The following is an 18571-nucleotide window of genomic DNA, read 5'->3' as shown; positions in this document are numbered from 1 at the left end:
ACCACAGGATAGGTGAGTACTGCAGAGACACAGGACTGGTGGGTAAACTGCAGCAGTGCAGGGACTGGCAGAGGAACTGAGGGAACGCAGAGGCTAGCAGGATACAGGAAAGACAGGATAAACCCAAAGTCAGAGGGAAAACGAACTTCACAGAGACTAAGAGCGACCAGGAACACCTGAAGGAACAAATGATAACCTGGCACAGAGGGACGGCAGGAAGCAGTTTAAATACCTAAAGGCAGGGTAGCACTTCCGGGTAACAGACCTCCAGAACCATAGAGAGGACAATAAGGAGGACCGACTTCCGGGTACTAGTCCTCCAGTACCATAGAGGAGACGTAGAGGAGCGCCGACAGAAGATCAGAAGTTCACACGCGCATCACTGAACCTGGTATGCGCGTGCACGAGAAGCAGAGGCCGGCCGGGAGCGAGCGAGGAGGCGGCAGCAGCAGTATGATAACTTGCAATCCTGCCTGGGAAGAAATTGGAGGGCACCTGTTGCCGGGCCAAAAAACAGTGAATTGCCATGACCTTATTGCTCGGGTTTTCAAACAGAAACTTTCAAAAATGACTAATCTCGTCACAAAATCACATATTTATGGTGAGACGCGGTGCTGGATGTATTCAGTTGAATGGCAAAAAAGAGGCTTTCCTCGTGCCCACATCTTGATCTAGCTGAAGCAAAAAATACAGCCTACCGAAATTGACAATATCATCAGTGCTGAATTGCCAGACCTTCAGTTTGACCCATTACTGTTTGACACCATCACAAAAAACATGATCCATGGTCCGTGGGAGTCTCAGCAAAAATTCTCCCTGTATGATTGATGGCAGGTGTTCAAAGCATTACCCACGATCCCTGGTCCAAGAAACCCAAACAGGACAAGATGGATATCCAGTCTACCGAAGAAGAAATCCAGGAGATGGTGGTTTCACAGCAAAGCTCAAAATGCGTGTTGGATCATAACTCCAAGAGATAGAAATTGACAACAGGTGTTGTCAACAGGCCCGGATGGGATACACCCCCGAGTACTGCAGGAACTAAGTACAGTCATTGATAGACCATTATTTTTAATCTTTAAAGACTCCATAATAACAGGGTCTGTACCACAGGACTGGCGTATAGCAAATGTGGTGCCAATATTCAAAAAAGGGGCAAAAACTGAACTCGGTAATTATAGGCCAGTAAGCTTAACCTCTACTGTGGGTAAAATCCTGGAGGGCATTCTAAGGGATACTATACTGGAGTATCTGAAGAGGAATAACCTTATGACCCAGTATCAGCACGGGTTTACAAGGGACCGTTCATGTCAGACTAATTTGATCAGCTTCTATGAAGAGGTAAGTTCCGGACTGGACCAAGGGAACCCAGTGGACGTAGTGTATATGGACTTTTCCAAAGCTTTTGATACGGTGCCACACAAAAGGTTGTTACATAAAATGAGAGTAATGGGGATAGGGGAAAATATGTGTAAGTGGGTTGAGAGCTGGCTCAGGGATAGGAAACAAAGGGTGGTTATTAATGGAGCACACTCGGACTGGGTTGCGGTTAGCAGTGGGGTACCACAGGGGTCAGTATTGGGCCCCCTTCTTTTTAACATATTTATTAATGACCTTGTAGGGGGCATTCAGAGTAGAATTTCAATATTTGCAGATGACACTAAACTCTGCAGGGTAATCAATACAGGGGAGGACAATTTTATATTACAGGATGATTTATGTAAACTAGAAGCTTGGGCTGATAAATGGCAAATGAGCTTTAATGGGGATAAATGTAAAGTCATGCACTTGGGTAGAAGTAATAAGATGTATAACTATGTGCTTAATTCTAAAACTCTGGGCAAAACCGTCAATGAAAAAGACCTGGGTATATGGGTGGATGACAAACTCATATTCAGTGGCCAGTGTCAGACAGCTGCTACAAAGGCAAATAAAATAATGGGATGTATTAAAAGAGGCATAGATGCTCATGAGGAGAACATAATTTTACCTCTATACAAGTCACTAGTTCGACCACACTTAGAATACTGTGCACAGTTCTGGTCTCCGGTGTATAAGAAAGACATAGCTGAACTGGAGCGGGTGCAGAGAAGAGCGACCAAGGTTATTAGAGGACTGGGGGGTCTGCTATACCAAGATAGGTTATTACACTTGGGGCTATTTAGTTTGGAAAAACGAAGACTAAGGGGTGATCTTATTTTAATGTATAAATATATGAGGGGACAGTACAAAGACCTTTCTGATGATCTTTTTAATCATAGACCTGAGACAGGGACAAGGGGGCATCCTCTACGTCTGGAGGAAAAAAGGTTTAAGCATAATAACAGACGCGGATTCTTTACTGTAAGAGCAGTGAGACTATGGAACTCTCTGCCGTATGATGTTGTAATGAGTGATTCATTAATTAAATTTAAGAGGGGACTGGATGCCTTTCTGGAAAAGTATAATGTTACAGGGTATATACACTAGATTCCTTGATAAGGCGTTGATCCAGGGAACTAGTCTGATTGCCGTATGTGGAGTCGGGAAGGAATTTTTTTCCCCATGGTGGAGTTACTCTTTGCCACATGGGGTTTTTTTTGCCTTCCTCTGGATCAACATGTTAGGGCATGGTAGGTTAGGCTATGGGTTGAACTAGATGGACTTACAGTCTTCCTTCAACCTTAATAACTATGATGATGGAGGTTGGTAGTGCCTTACACCCCCTTGCTCTCAAAAATCTTCCAGGCCCACATAAATGTCGAATCTTGCCTCTCTGTGAAATCAATCAAGTATATCTGCAAATATGTCCACAAATAGTGTTGAGCGATACCGTCCGATACTTGAAAGTATCGGTATCGGAAAGTATCGGCCGATACCGGCAAAGTATCGGATCTAATCCGATACCGATACCCGATACCAATACAAGTCAATGGGACTCATGTATCGGACAGTATTCCTGATGGTTCCCAGGGTCTGAAGGAGAGGAAACTCTCCTTCAGGCCCTGGGAACCATATTAATGTGTAAAATAAAGAATTAAAATAAAAAATATTGCTATACTCACCTCTCCGACGCAGCCTGGACCTCACCGAGGGAACTGGCAGCGTTGTTTGCTTAAAATTCGCGCTTTAACTTCCTTACGTGAAGTCCCGGCTTGTGATTGGTCGCGCGCCGCCCATGTGGCCGCGACGCGACCAATCAGTGTCCTGCCTCCCGTGACGTCACGGCTTGTGATTGGTCGCGTCGCCCATGTGACCGCGACGCGACCAATCACAAAGCCGGAACGTAATTTTAAAATCCTGAAGGACCTGAAATTACGTCACGGCTTGCTGTGATTGGTCGCGTCGCGGTCACATGGGCGGCGCGCGACCAATCACAAGCCGGGACTTCACGTAAGGAAGTTAAAGCGCGAATTTTAAGCAAACAACGCTGCCGGTTCCCTCGGTGAGGTCCAGGCTACGTCGGAGAGGTGAGTATAGCAATATTTTTTATTTTAATTATTTATTTTACACATTAATGTTGTTTCGATACCGATACCCGATACCACAAAAGTATCGGATCTCCGTATCGGAATTCCGATACAGCAAATATCGGCCGATACCCGATACTTGCGGTATCGGAATGCTCAACACTATCCACACAGGAAGTGATCAAGCAGTTTTTGAACTCCAGAAAAATGGACCTATTATTGATGAAATGGAGGCATTCCAGATCGGCAGGTACATAAGCAGCAATGAAGCTGTTTGGAGAATACTAGGATTCTCCATTCATGAGCGCTACTCACCAGTGAGTGTGCACTTGGAAAATGGACAGAGAATTTATTTTAACCCAGCAAACTTGCAGCAGCAGCTCCTAAGACCACCCTCTTGGCATTTTTTGAGCTGTGTCAACAAGACCCTTTTGCAAAAACAATTCTCTACTGTGATTTACCAAAGTACTACACTTGTAAAACACTGGAACGGAGGAAATGGGGGCTTGATATTGAAGGCTATCCAGGGGTGAAAGCAACTGATACGCTTGGTCGTGTCTACACTGTTCATCCGTCAAATGCAGAGTTCTTCTACCTGCGCATGTTACTTCATGTTGTCAAAGGCCCTACATCATTTTCTGACCTGAAGACCGTCGGAGGCCATGTGTGTGAAACATTCAGGGAAGCTTGCCAAAGAAAAGGACTTCTGGAAAATGATGGACACTGGGACATGACCCTCAGTGAAGCAGCAGCCACACAAACCCCAAAGCGAAGACACCTCTTTGCTATTATTCTAACAACCTGTAGCATTTCAAATCCTCTTGAGATTTGGACAAAGTACAAAACTGATCTCAGTGAGGACAGCCTCATGCAGATTAGAAGGGAAAATCCTCAGCAACTCATCAACTTCACTGAGGAAATGTTCAATGAAATTTAAATGCTCCTTGAAGATCAGTGCATAGCAATGTCAGGAAAAGCCTTAAGGCCCCGTCACACATAGCGACGCTGCAGCGATATAGACAACGATGCCGATCGCTGCAGCGTCGCTGTTTAGTCGCTGTGTGGTCGCTGGAGAGCTGTCACACAGACCGCTCTCCAGCGACCAACAATGCCGAGGTCCCCGGGTAACCAGGGTAAACATCGGGTTGCTAAGCGCAGGGCCGCGCTTAGTAACCCGATGTTTACCCTGGTTACCAGTGTAAAATGTAAAATAACAAACAGTACATACTCACCTTCGCGTCCCCCGGCGTCCGCTTCCTGCACGGACTGTGAGTGCCGGCCCTAACAGCAGAGCGGTGACGTCACCGCTGTGCTGTGCTTTCACTTTACGGCCGGCAGTCAGTCAGTGCGGGAAGCAGACGGCAAGGGACCTGTCGGACACCGGAATGTGAGTATGTACTGTTTGTTTTTTTTTACATTTACGATGGTAACCAGGGTAAACATCGGGTTACTAAGCGTGGCCCTGCGCTTAGTAACCCGATGTTTACCCTGGTTACAAGTGAAGACATCGCTGAATCCGTGTCACGCACACCGATTCAGCGATGTCAGCGGGACCTCAACGACCAAAAAAAGGTCCAGGCCATTCCGACACGACCAGCGATCTCACAGCAGGGGCCAGGTCGCTGGTACGTGTCAAACATAGCGAGATCGCTACTGAGGTCGCTGTTGCGTCACAAAACTTGTGACTCAGCAGCGATCTCGCTATGTGAGACGGGGCCTTTACAGTTGCTTGGTTTTCCTGCTCCAATAAGAAATCCTGAAGGCATCCAAATGTGTAGGGGGATTTTCATAGAAACAATTTACAATATTGATGAACTGACAGCATTTGTGTCTCAGAACGAGCCAATATTGGTACCAGATCAAAGGGACACCTATAACTACATTTTAAGTTTCAGTGAAACCAACAAAGGTGGGATTGTCTTCCTTGATGCTCCAGGTGGAACAGGAAAGACATTTGTAATCAACTTGCTCCTGGCAAAATTTCGACAACAAAAAATGATTGCACTTGCAGTGACATCTTCTGGAATTGCAGCTACGCTTTTAAAAGGTGGCAGGACAGCACATTCGACATTCAAACTACCACTTAACCATAGTGACAGCCCCGTGTGTATTATTGCCAAGGGATCAGGACTGGCCAAATTGCTTCAAAAATGCAGTGCCCTCATTTGGGATGAATGCACCATGTCACACAAAAGGGCTCTGGAAGCAGTGGACAGACCGCTGCAAGACCTGTGCAGCAACAAATATATCATGGGAGGAGTAATTGTTGTTTTGGCAGGTGACTTCCGCCAAACACTACCTGTTATTCCAAGATCAACCCCTGCTTACGAACTCAATGCCTGTCTGAAAGCATCGTACCTTTGGAGAAAAGTAAAGAAAATGTCACTGAATACAAACATGAGGGTCTACATGACAGGCGATGTTTCTGCTGGACTGTTTTCGAGCCAGCTGTTGACTATTGGAGATGGCAAGGCACCAGTAAACTCAACCACTGGACAGATCACCTTCCCAAGCAACTTTTGTTGCATTGTGACTTCCATTGAGGAGTTGAAAGCAAAGGTTTTTCCAAACATTCAACTCCACTTCAAAAATTCTGGCTGGCTGTGTGAAAGGGCTATTCTAGCTCCCAAAAATGACAGCATCAACAAGATCAATCTTCAAATTCTAAATCTCCTTCCAGTTGTGTGCACAACCTACAAGTCAGTAGATACAGTAATAGACCCTGCTCAAGCACTATTTTATCCAACTGAGTTCCTCAATTCCTTAGAGCCACAAGGACTTCCTCCTCACAACCTCTTTCTAAAACCTGGAGCACCTATTCTGCTATTAAGAAATTTGGATCCACCAAAGCTGTGTAATGGAACAAGACTCTTGATTAAGAACCTGTTTCCACATGTAATTGAGGCAACCATTTTGACAGGATGTGCCACAGGAGATGTTTTCATTCCAACAATTCCTTTCATTCCATCTGATTTGCCTTTTGATTTTAAACGCCTCCAGTTTCCTGTTCGACTGGCATTTGCTATGTCCATCAACAAGGCTCAGGGACAGTCCTTGAAAGTAGTTGGAATCGATTTACAATCTCCATTTCTCATGGTCAACTTTATGTGGCCTGTTCAAGAGTTGGAACAGCCAAAAAATATGTTTGTCTTCGCACCTGAAGGAAAAACTAAGAATGTTGTTTATCAAAAGGCTCTCGAATAAGTAGTAGAAGATTGCTTCACATTACTTGGCCAATTTAGTTAAATCTGTGTGGAATATCTCTGGTGTTGAAATATATGTTGTAAAATGATTCTATTAGCTTAGTTTTTGCCTTTTAATAATTACATTTCTATCTATTTGTTTTGTGGTTTTTGTGTGCAGAATACATTTTTGTTAACACATTCTATTTTGCTAGCAGCAGTTATTAACCCGGGCGAAGCCGGGTAGTACAGCTAGTATACTATATATTTGATATATCTGCATTTGATTCTGTGTATCAGACTGAAGCATTAGATGTTGAGAGCATTTTTCTGTCACACATTGTTCATATGGGATCTTCTCCATGTTTTTGTGTGCTATATCAGGTTTTTCTTGTTTTTGTTACATATTTTAACATATTCCCTAAATAGAATGTATTATTTTAATATATTTTCAGCATATGTCTCTAATTACCTGTGAGGTCCGATTTTCATTTTGTGATGTTATAGTTCCAACTTCTCTGTAAAATTTCCTTTAGTGTATTGACACTTCAGACCTGTATTAAGAATTATTTTTTTCTAAGGCTACTTTCTCACTAGCGTCGTTTGACGGACATCGCAATCCGTCATTTTGGAGAAAAAAAACACATCCTACAAAGTTGCCCGCAGGATGCGTTTTTTCTCCATAGACTTGCATTAGCAACGCATTGCGACGTATGGCCACACTTCGCGACGGATGCGTCGTGGTTTAGCGGACCGTCGGCACAAAAAAACGTTCCATGTAACTTTTTTTGTGTGTCGCGTCCGCCGTTTTTGACCGCGCATGAGTAACCAAAACTCTGCACCCTCCTCCCCGGACATTACAATGGGGCAGCTGATACGTTGAAAAACTGCATCTGCTGCCCCCATTGTGCATTTATTTCACAACGTGCGTCGGTACGTCGGGCCGACGCTAGTGTGAAAGTAGCTTAAAACGCTCTTTGCTAACTTGAATTTATCTAAAATTCATGTATTTTCTATCCCACAGAAGAGAGCAGTACTTCATCTGCCTCCACTGTTCTAAATGGACACACACAAAAAGTAAGTTGCAATGTGTTCATGTTAAAGATTACTGTTCTTGCAATTATTTATAATGTGAAAAAGTAAAATATTTTCCTACTAATTTAGTAATATAAAATCTGTCGACCTTTTTAATAGAGGGAAGCCTGAGTAAGGTTATGTTTACATGTTCAGTAATGATCAGTTAGAACGGATCCAGAAACAATCCATTGGCAAAAAAAAGTTGTTCAGACACTATTTTTTAGTCCGTTTTTAAATAACCGATGTATGCCGGATCTGTTTTATTAAACATTGAAGCCTATGGAAGACAAATCGGTTAGCCATCCATATTTCTTTTATTTTTAACAGGTTAGTTTTTTGCTCACTGGATCCAGTGTCACATCAGTTTTTTTGCTTACTGGAACCAGTAAGCAAAAAACCGATCCATTACAAATGAATGAAAACGGATGGCTAATTTACTAATAAGTTTTCCATAGACTTCAATGTCAAAACGAATCCCTGCAGAGATTAGTTATTTAACCCCTTAATGACAGCCAATACGTCTTTTAACTGACCTGAGATATAAGAGAATAGCATCCCCATAGAGGTGACAATCCAACAGCTGTCGGCTGTACACTATAGCTAACAACTTGCTGTATCAGCCACGATCAGTATTTGCAACTTCCAAATCTGTTTAACCCCTTAGATGCTGCTGTCAATAGTGACTACATCATATAAATGGTTAACAGAGTGTGGGGGCCTCCTCTTTATCTAAACTGGTGCCCTCAGATCATGATTGTGTGGTCCAGATGTTTGCCATGGCAATTCACATCCAAATAGCGGCCTTACAGTCTGACAGCTCTAGTAATCTGTTCAGAAGTTGGAGGCATTTAGGTGGTAAAAATACACATTTTCATTTCTGTCATACCACTTTGCATTAATTCCTGTAAAGCACCTGAAGGGTTAATAAACTACCTGACAGCAGTTTTCAATATGTCAGGGGGTGCTGTTTTTAAAATGGTATCATGTTTGGGGGTTTCCCAATATATGGGACCCCTAAAGTCACTCCAGACATGGATAAGTCCCTAAAAAAAAAATTTTTTGCAAATTTCCTTGAAAAAATGAAAAATTGCTGCTACATTTTTAAACCTCCTAAAATGCTAACAAAATAAAATAACATTTTACAAATGGTGCTGATGTAAAGCTGACATGTGGGAAATTTTATTTATTAATGGTTTGCTGTGGTATGACTATCTGGACTAAAGGGATAATCATTCAAATTTAGAAAATTGCTAATTTTTTAACATTTTTCTCAAATTTGATAGTTTTTTTAAATAAACACAAAACATATTGACCTAAATTTATCATTATCATAAAGTATAATGTGTCACGAAAAAACAATCTCAAAATCACTGGGATTTGTTGAAGCATTGCAGAGTTATTACCACATAAAGTGACACTGGTCAGATTTAAAAAAAATTGGCTCTGTCTCACTAAGTAGTTAAAAACAGACTAAAAACTGGTGTCTGTACAACTTTTTTTGCCAATAGATTGCTGCTGGATCCATTATAATTGATCACTAGTGTATGTGTGAACATAGCCTAAAAAAGAAGTTGAACATCCTATTTATTCTCCCTTTGTCTCGGTGCCTTCAGCCATCATAGCTCTGGGGCTGCTAACCATTTCCATAAATGCAATCCCATAGGTGAAAACACCTTTTCAGGATCTGCAGCTAGGAAAGTCTTAATGTCTGCGACTGGGATCCTTTAGATTTTCACGAAGTTGAAAATCGATTCCCTTACTGTACGAGTTATTGTGGTGCGTTTAAGATATCAACCTTTCCAGAGGCAAATGTTTTCTATTGATGGAGCACATTGTTATGATTACTGATGCTGCACCCCTTTGTTGGGAAGGTGTAATACTATTGTAGGAACTCTAGGATTCTGGTAGCGTGGGGCAATGAACACACAGAGACGGGTTTCTTTAGTGCAAATAGTGTATTTGTAACACAGCAATAACACACAAAACAATATACTGATAACCCGCAATGAAACAAGTCCCTTAACCATATACAGCAAAACAGAAAGAGTTCTTAGGCCAAAGTCCTTGGCAAGGTGATTGTGATGGGTGACGTGCAGATCCAAAACACAGTTGGTGCAGAAAGAGTCAAATCCGGGTATGTAGTAAACACAGGGAAGTCCAGAAACAAGTCCTCAGGTTAACCCCAGGTGTGGCATGAACACGGGTAAGTCCAGAAACAAGTTCTCAAGTTTATCTCAGTTGTGGCATAAACACGGGTAAGTCCAGAACAAGTTCACATTAAAGTATTATACTGGTGTAATTTCCAGTAGCTCCCACCGGGGGGAGTAAATAAGGATTAAGTAGCAAACACAGTCTAAGTCCAGCAGCAAAGTTCCAAACACAGTTCCAAAATAGAGTTCTTACTCGGAGGAGTGAACCAAGGGTTAAGTTCCAAAGCCAACAGACTGAGAGTGTAACTTACATAGGCAGAGAATGTCCAGAGCCACGGGTAGAAGTACAGCAAACAAGCAGCTGAGCTGAAGGAGAAACAGAAGCAGAATACTCCAGCAAAGAGGCTGACACCTGACCTGGGTTTTAAACAAATTTTAATAAAGAAACATAAAATACTGGGTGTACCTTTAGAGTTCGTGGCAGCTTCAGCCGACAAGCAACAGAGCTCACAATCCCGGTGATCTTGAATGGACCGATGAACTTCTGCCCCAGCTTCTGCGAAGGAACACCCAATTCTTTACATTAGATTCTTGGTAGACAACCAAACCGAGTCTCCTACCTTATACATGGGTGCCGGTTTCCGGAATCTATCGGCCGACTTCTTGTAACGCTCTTGTGCTGCGGTCAGGGAGTCTTTCAAAACTTCAAGATTACGTTGCAACACCGCCACTCTGTCTTGAACTGCCGGTACCGAAGTAGCAACTGGAGACCTAGGCAAAATATTTGGATGATATCCCAGATTGGCGAAAAAAGGCATTACCTTCGTGGAACTGCTCTGTGCGTTGTTATACGAGAATTCCGCTAATGGAAGTAGCTTCAGCCAATCATCCTGCAAATGACTGACGTAACAGCGTAGATATTGCTCCAAGGTTTGATTGGTTCGTTCGGTTTGCCCATTGGTCTGAGGATGGTATGCAGAAGATAAGCAAACATTAATGCGGAGTGCAGAACAAAATCCTTTCCAAAACCTAGAGGTAAATTGTATTCCCCGGTCAGAGGTGATCTCATCTGGTACCCCATGCAGCCGGAAAACATTCTGGATAACCAGATCCACTGTCTCTGTAGCTGAGGGAAGACCAGTGCAAGGAATAAAATGAGCAGCCTTCGTTAAATGGCCCACTACCACCAGAATAGTATTTTTACCGCCAGAGGTGGGTAACTCCACAATAAAGTCCATCGAAATAGACCCCCAAGGACGAGATGGTACGGGTAGTGGCTTAAGAAGGCCAGTAGGTGAAACACGAGGAACTTAGTACCGTGCACAAACCTCACAAGAGCGGACATAGTCATTCACATCCTTCAAACAGGTAGGCCACCAGAAAAAATGACTTAAAAATTCCTGCGTCTTCTGTACCCCCCGATGACCAGCCAATACGGAGTCATGGACCAATTTGAGAATTCGAAGTCTCACAGCCTCAGGGACATAAATACAGCGATCTCTAAGCCATACACCATTCTGAAAGACAAGATTCACATTGTCAGGTGGGGCAGCAAGAAATACGTCACTATTATAGGCCAGCTTGATCTCCTCCCACAGGTCCCGGTCCTGGAGCACTCCTATGAAATTGGTATCCGACAAGATGGTCTTAGACGGGGTCCCAGGCACGGAGTCCATCGTGTGGATTCGGGATAGTGCATCGGCTTTCCCATTACGTGAACCTGGGCGGTACAAGATGACAAAATCAAACTGGTTTAGGAACAAACTCCACCTAGCTTGTCGAGGAGAGAGACATCTGGCGGACTTGAAGAATTCCAAATTACGGTGATCTGTGAGCACTACTACTTGTTGAGTTGCTCCCTGCAAATGGTGTCTCCTGTTGTGAATTCTGTTCTTGGGCTCCCTCCGGTGGTTATAAGTGGTAGCTGTTATGGACCTGGTGGTTAGGAGCACCTGGAATGACCTGATGAGTAAACTCAAAAAACGGAACTAGCTCTGCGGAAGTGGGAACTCTGCTGACCGCAGACTCTACTCCTATCACACACACTAGAAATAGCCGTGGAGCGTACCTAACTCTCCCTAGACGCCTCTTCACAGCCTAAGAGCTAACTACCCCTAAATATAGAAATAGAAGCCTAACCTTGCCTCAGAGAAATTCCCCAAAGGTAAAGGCAGCCCCCCACATATATTGACTGTGAGTTAAGAGGAAAGTTATAAACACAGGAATGAAACAGGTTTTAGCATAGGAGGCCAGACTTACTAAATAGTCAGAGGATAGAAAAGAATACTATGCGGTCAGCATAAAAAAACTACAAAGCCACGCAGAGTATGCAAAAAGACCCCCGCACCGACTCACGGTGTGGAGGTGCAACACTGCACCCTAGAGCTTCCAGCTAGCAAGGAAACATCATGATAGCAAGCTGGACTAGAATTTAGCAGTGCTAAGAAATATATTCAGGCAGCAGTAACATCAAATGAACTAGCAGGGACTTAGCTTCTGCTGGAGTAGACAGGTCCTCAGAGAAGTCCAAGAGAGATCTGAACCAATTCTGATACATTGACAGCTGGCATCAGGTAACGATCTGAGTGGAGTTAAATAGGGAAGCCAGCATAGCAACATAACGAGAGCAGCTGATAAAGTCAACCTAGTGACCAGCAGTTCTGCTCAAAGCCACCAGAGGGAGCCCAAGAGCAGAACTAACCAAAGTACCATTCATGACCACAGGAGGGAGTCCGAGAACGGAATTCACAACAGTACCCCCCCCTTGAGGAGGGGTCACCGAACCCTCACCAGGGCCCCCAGGCCGATCAGGACGAGCCAAATGAAAGGCACAAACTAAATCGGCAGCATGGACATCGGAGGCAACAACCCAGGAATTATCCTCCTGACCATAGCCCTTCCACTTAACCAGGTACTGAAGCTTCCGTCTCGAAATACGAGAATCCAAAATCTTTTCCACCACATACTCCAACTCCCCCTCAACCAACACCGGAGCAGGAGGATCAACAGAGGGAACCATAGGCACCATGTACCTCCGCAACAACGACCTATGGAACACATTATGGATGGCAAAAGAAGCTGGAAGGACCAAACGAAATGACACAGGGTTGAGAATTTCAGAAATCTTATAAGGACCAATGAAACGAGGCTTAAACTTAGGAGAAGAAACCTTCATAGGAACATAACGAGAAGACAACCAAACCAAATCCCCAACACGAAGTCGGGGACCAACACAGCGATGGCGGTTAGCGAAACGTTGAGCCTTCTCCTGGGACAACGTCAGATTGTCCACTACGCGAGTCCAAATTTGCTGCAACCTGTCCACCACAGAATCCACACCAGGACAGTCAGAAGGCTCAACCTGCCCCGAAGAAAAACGAGGATGAAAACCAGAATTGCAAAAAATGGCGAAACCAAAGTAGCCGAACTAGCCCGATTATTAAGGGCGAACTCAGCCAATGGCAAGAAGGTCACCCAATCATCCTGATCAGCAGAAACAAAGCATCTCAGATAGGTTTCCAATGTCTGGTTGGTTCGTTCGGTTTGGCCATTTGTTTGAGGATGGAAAGCCGAAGAAAAAGACAAATCAATGCCCATCTTAGCACAAAAGGACCGCCAAAACCTAGAGACAAACTGGGAACCTCTGTCCGACACAATGTTCTCCGGAATGCCATGCAAACGAACCACATGTTGAAAAAATAATGGCACCAAATCAGAGGAAGAAGGTAATTTAGGCAAGGGTACCAAATGGACCATCTTAGAAAAGCGATCACAAACCACCCAGATGACAAACATCCTTTGAGAGATAGGAAGATCTGAAATAAAATCCATTGAAACATGCGTCCAAGGCCTTTTCGGGACTGGCAAGGGCAAAAGCAACCCACTGGCACGAGAACAGCAGGGCTTAGCCCGAGCACAAGTCCCACAGGACTGCACAAAAGAACGCACATCCCGTGACAAGGAAGGCCACCAAAAGGACCTAGCCACCAAATCTCTGGTACCAAAAATCCCAGGATCACCAGCCAACACTGAGCAATGAAACTCAGAAATAACTCTGCTAGTCCATCTATCAGGGACGAACAATTTCTCCGCTGGACAACGGTCAGGTCTATCAGCCTGAAACTCCTGCAGCGCCCGCCGCAAATCAGGGGAGATGGCAGACAGAATTACCCCTCTTTGAGAATACCAGCCGGCTCAGGGACTCCCGGAGAATCAGGCACAAAACTCCTAGAAAGGGCATCCGCCTTCACATTCTTAGAACCTGGAAGGTATGAGACCACAAAATCGAAACGGGAGAAAAACAGCGACCATCGAGCTTGTCTAGGATTCAACCGCTTGGCAGACTCGATATAAATCAGATTTTTGTGATCCGTCAAGACCACCACACGGTGCTTGGCTCCCTCAAGCCAATGTCGCCACTCCTCGAATGCCCACTTCATAGCCAGCAGCTCCCGATTGCCAACATCATAATTACGTTCAGCAGGCGAAAACTTTCTAGAAAAGAAGGCACATGGCTTCATCACAGAGCCATCAGAACTTCTTTGAGACAAAACAGCCCCTGCTCCAATCTCAGACCTGAAAAGGGAGCAAAACATCTGGCTGACACAAGACAGGGGCCGAAGAAAAACGACGTTTCAGCTCCTGAAAAGCCTCAACGGCCGCAGAGGACCAATTCACCACATCAGCACCTTTCTTTGTCAAATCAGTCAAAGGTTTAACCACACTAGAAAAATTAGCGATGAAGCGACGGTAAAAATTAGCAAAGCCCAGGAATTTCTGGAGGCTCTTCACAGATGTAGGTTGAGTCCAATCATAAATGGCCTGAACTTTAACAGGATCCATCTCGATAGTAGAAGGGGAAAAAATGAAGCCCAAAAAGGAAACCTTCTGAACTCCGAAGAGACATTTAGACCCCTTCACAAACAAGGAATTAGCACGAAGGACCTGGAATACCATTCTGACCTGTTTCACATGAGACTCCCAATCATCCGAAAAGACCAAAATATCATCCAAATATACAATCATGAATCTATCCAGATACTTACGGAAAATGTCATGCATAAAGGACTGAAACACAGATGGAGCATTTGAAAGCCCGAATGGCATTACCAGGTACTCAAAATGGCCCTCGGGCGTATTAAATGCTGTTTTCCATTCATCACCCTGTTTAATACGCACAAGGTTATACGCCCCTCGAAGATCTATCTTGGTGAACCAACTAGCCCCCTTAATCCGAGCAAACAAATCAGACAGCAGAGGCAAAGGGTACTGAAATTTGACCGTGATTTTATTGAGAAGGCGGTAATCTATACAGGGTCTCAGAGAACCATCCTTCTTGGCCACAAAAAAGAACCCTGCTCCCAACGGTGATTTAGACGGGCGAATATGCCCTTTCTTCATGGACTCCTTCACATAAGTCCGCATAGCGTCGTGCTCTGGTACGGATAAATTGAAAAGTCGGCCCTTAGGAAACTTACTACCAGGAATCAAATTAATAGCACAATCACAATCCCTATGAGGGGGTAGGACACTGGATTTGGGCTCATCAAATACATCCTGGTAATCCGACAGAAACTCAGGGACTTCAGAAGGAGTGGAAGCAGAAATTGACACCAATGGAACATCGCCATGTACCCCTTGACAACCCCAACTAGACACAGACATTGATTTCCAATCCAATACTGGATTATGAACCTGTAGCCATGGCAAACCCAACACGACCACATCATGCAAATTATGCAACACCAAAAAGCGAACATCTTCCCGATGTGCAGGAGCCATGCACATGGTCAACTGAGTCCAGTACTGAGGTTTATTCTTGGCCAACGGCGTGGCATCAATTCCCCTTAATGGAATAGGATACTGCAAAGGCTCCAAGAAAAAACCACAGCGCCTGGCAAACTCCAAGTCCATCAAATTCAGGGCAGCGCCTGAATCCACAAATGCCATAACCGAGTAGGATGACAAAGAGCAAATCAGAGTAACAGACAAAAGAAATTTAGGCTGTACAGTACCAATGGTGACAGACCTAGCGAACCGCTTAGTGCGCTTAGGACAATCAGAGATAGCATGAGTGGGGTCACCACAGTAAAAACACAGCCTATTCTGACGTCTGTGTTCTTGCCGTTCAGTTCTGGTCAAAGTTCTATCACATTGCATAAGCTCAGGCCTCTGCTCAGAGGACACCGCCAAACTGTGCACAATTATGCGCTCGTGCAAACGCCGATCAATTTGGATGGCCAAGGACATTGACTCATTCAGACCAGCAGGCGTGGGGAATCCAACCATAACATCCTTAAGGGCCTCAGAAAGACCCTTTCTAAAAATTGCTGCCAGGGCACACTCATTCCACTGAGTAAGCACAGACCACTTTCTAAACTTCTGACAATATATCTCCACTTCATCCTGACCCTGACACAAAGCTAGCAAAATTTTCTCTGCCTGATCCACTGAATTCGGTTCGTCATAAAGCAATCCAAGCGCCAGAAAAAACACATCTACATTAAGCAATGCAGGATCTCCTGGCACAAGTGAGAATGCCCAGTCTTGAGGGTCACCACGCAACAAAGAAATAATAATTTTTACTTGCTGAATGGGGTCACCAGAGGAGCGGAGTTTCAAAGCAAGGAACAGTTTACAATTATTTTTGAAATTCAGAAACTTAGATCTATTCCCAGAAAACAAATCAGGAATTGGAATTCTAGGCTCTAACATCGGATTCTGAACTGCATAATCTTGATTGCTTTGTACCCTTGCAGTGAGATGATCCACACAAGAGGACAGACCTTGAATATCCATATCTACACCTGTGTCCTGAACCACCCAGGGGTTAAGGGGAAAAAAGAGACAAAACACACTGCAAAGAAAAAAAAATGGGTTCAGAACTTCTCTTATCCCTCTTTTGAAATGCATTAACACTTTACGGGCCAGCTGTACTGTTATGGACCTGGTGGTTAGGAGCACCTGGAATGACCTGATGAGTAAACTCAAAAAACGGAACTAGCTCCGGGGAAGTGGAAACTCTGCTGACCGCAAACTCTACTCCTATCGCACACACTAGAAATAGCCGTGGAGCGTACCTAACTCTCCCTAGACGCCTCTTCACAGCCTAAGAGCTAACTACCCCTAAAGATAGAAATAGAAGCCTAACCTTGCCTCAGAGAAATTCCCCAAAGGTAAAGGCAGCCCCCCACATATATTGACTGTGAGTTAAGAGGAAAGTTACAAACACAGGAATGAAACAGGTTTTAGCATAGGAGGCCAGACTTACTAAATAGTCAGAGGATAGAAAAGAATACTATGCGGTCAGCATAAAAAAACTACAAAACCACGCAGAGTATGCAAAAAGACCCCCGCACCGACTCACGGTGTGGAGGTGCAACACTGCACTCCAGAGCTTCCAGCTAGCAAGGAAACATCATGATAGCAAGCTGGACTAGAATTTAGCAGTGCTAAGAAATATATTCAGGCAGCAGTAACATCAAATGAACTAGCAGGGACTTAGCTTCTGCTGGAGTAGACAGGTCCTCAGAGAAGTCCAAGAGAGATCTGAACCAATTCTGATACATTGACAGCTGGCATCAGGTAACGATCTGAGTGGAGTTAAATAGGGAAGCCAGCATAGCAACATAACGAGAGCAGCTGATAAAGTCAACCTAGTGACCAGCAGTTCCGCTCGAAGCCACCAGAGGGAGCCCAAGAGCAGAACTAACCAAAGTACCATTCATGACCACAGGAGGGAGTTCGAGAACGGAATTCACAACAGGTAACGCTGATGTTTGTCCTTCACAGCAGTTATCAGGTGTGTCCACTCTGGACTGGGCTATTTAGTCTGGCCTCACCCTTTAGTCAGTGCCAGTTGTCCATTGTATTCTGGAGGATTCACATCCCTTCATGGTTTCTCCTGCTTCCTGGTCTTTTCACCAAGATAATTTCTGCTTGTTTTGCAGGCCACATTTTGTGGTCCTCATTGTTCAGTGCATTTCATGTTTTTTCTTGTCCAGCTTAATCTGTGTAAGGATTTATGCAGTCAAGCTGGAATCTCTGGAGAAGCAGATATACCCTCCATATCTTTAGTTAGATGTGGAGTTTTTGTATTTTCTGTGGTGGATATTTCTTAGTATTTTAAAACTGACCGCATAGTTCTCTGTCCTATCTTTCCTATTTAGCTAGACTGGCCTCCTTTGCTAAATCCTGTTTTCAGCCTGTGTATGTTTTTTCCTCTCCTCTCACAGTCAATATTTGTGGGGGGCTGCTTATCCTTTGGGGATTTTCTCTGAGGCAAGATAGTTTTCCATTTTTCTATCTATAGGGTTAATTAGTTCTCCGGCTGTGTCGAGGTGTCTAGGATCAGTAGGTACATTCCACGGCTACTTCTAGTTGCGGTGTTGAGTTCAGTGTCCGCCGTCAGTATAGATACCACCTTCTCCAGAGTACGTCCAATGTTTCTTCTGGGCCACCAGATCATAACAGTCTCCATTCCTTAAAGGCGGAAATGATTGCCAAAAGTTCCTGCAATATCATAGTTCAGTTCAGCAGATGATAACCTGCGAGAAAAGAAGGCACACGGGTGCAGCAAACCTTTATCTCCGGTTCATTGTGAGAGGATTGCTCCCAGTGCACAGTCAGAAGCATCCACCTCCACGACAAAAGGCAGTGCAGGATCCGGGTGCGTCAATATCGGAGCCGTGGTAAAACAAACCTTTAGGCGATC

At 44.3% G+C, this 18571-nt stretch overlaps 1 protein-coding gene across 3 annotated transcripts in view; it reads left to right on the top strand.

Moving 5' to 3' along the window:
• The window catches only part of HMG20B (high mobility group 20B), a 550570-nt gene that overhangs the window by 416119 nt on the left and 115880 nt on the right, over positions 1–18571 (top strand). For 2 of the 3 annotated variants that reach the window (XM_077254572.1, XM_077254566.1), the window contains one exon: positions 7656–7708. The exons of the other annotated variant lie outside the window; for it this stretch is intronic. In XM_077254572.1, coding sequence (XP_077110687.1) covers positions 7656–7708 — 53 coding nt within the window. The remainder of the gene's footprint in view (positions 1–7655; positions 7709–18571) is intronic. 3 annotated transcript variants of the gene reach the window in all.

The sequence above is a fragment of the Ranitomeya variabilis genome, chromosome 1, assembly GCF_051348905.1.
Source record: "Ranitomeya variabilis isolate aRanVar5 chromosome 1, aRanVar5.hap1, whole genome shotgun sequence".
Classification (NCBI taxonomy): Eukaryota; Metazoa; Chordata; class Amphibia; order Anura; family Dendrobatidae; genus Ranitomeya; species Ranitomeya variabilis.
The sequence above is the reverse complement of the archived record's forward strand: the minus strand, read 5'-3'. Positions and strand labels throughout refer to the sequence as shown.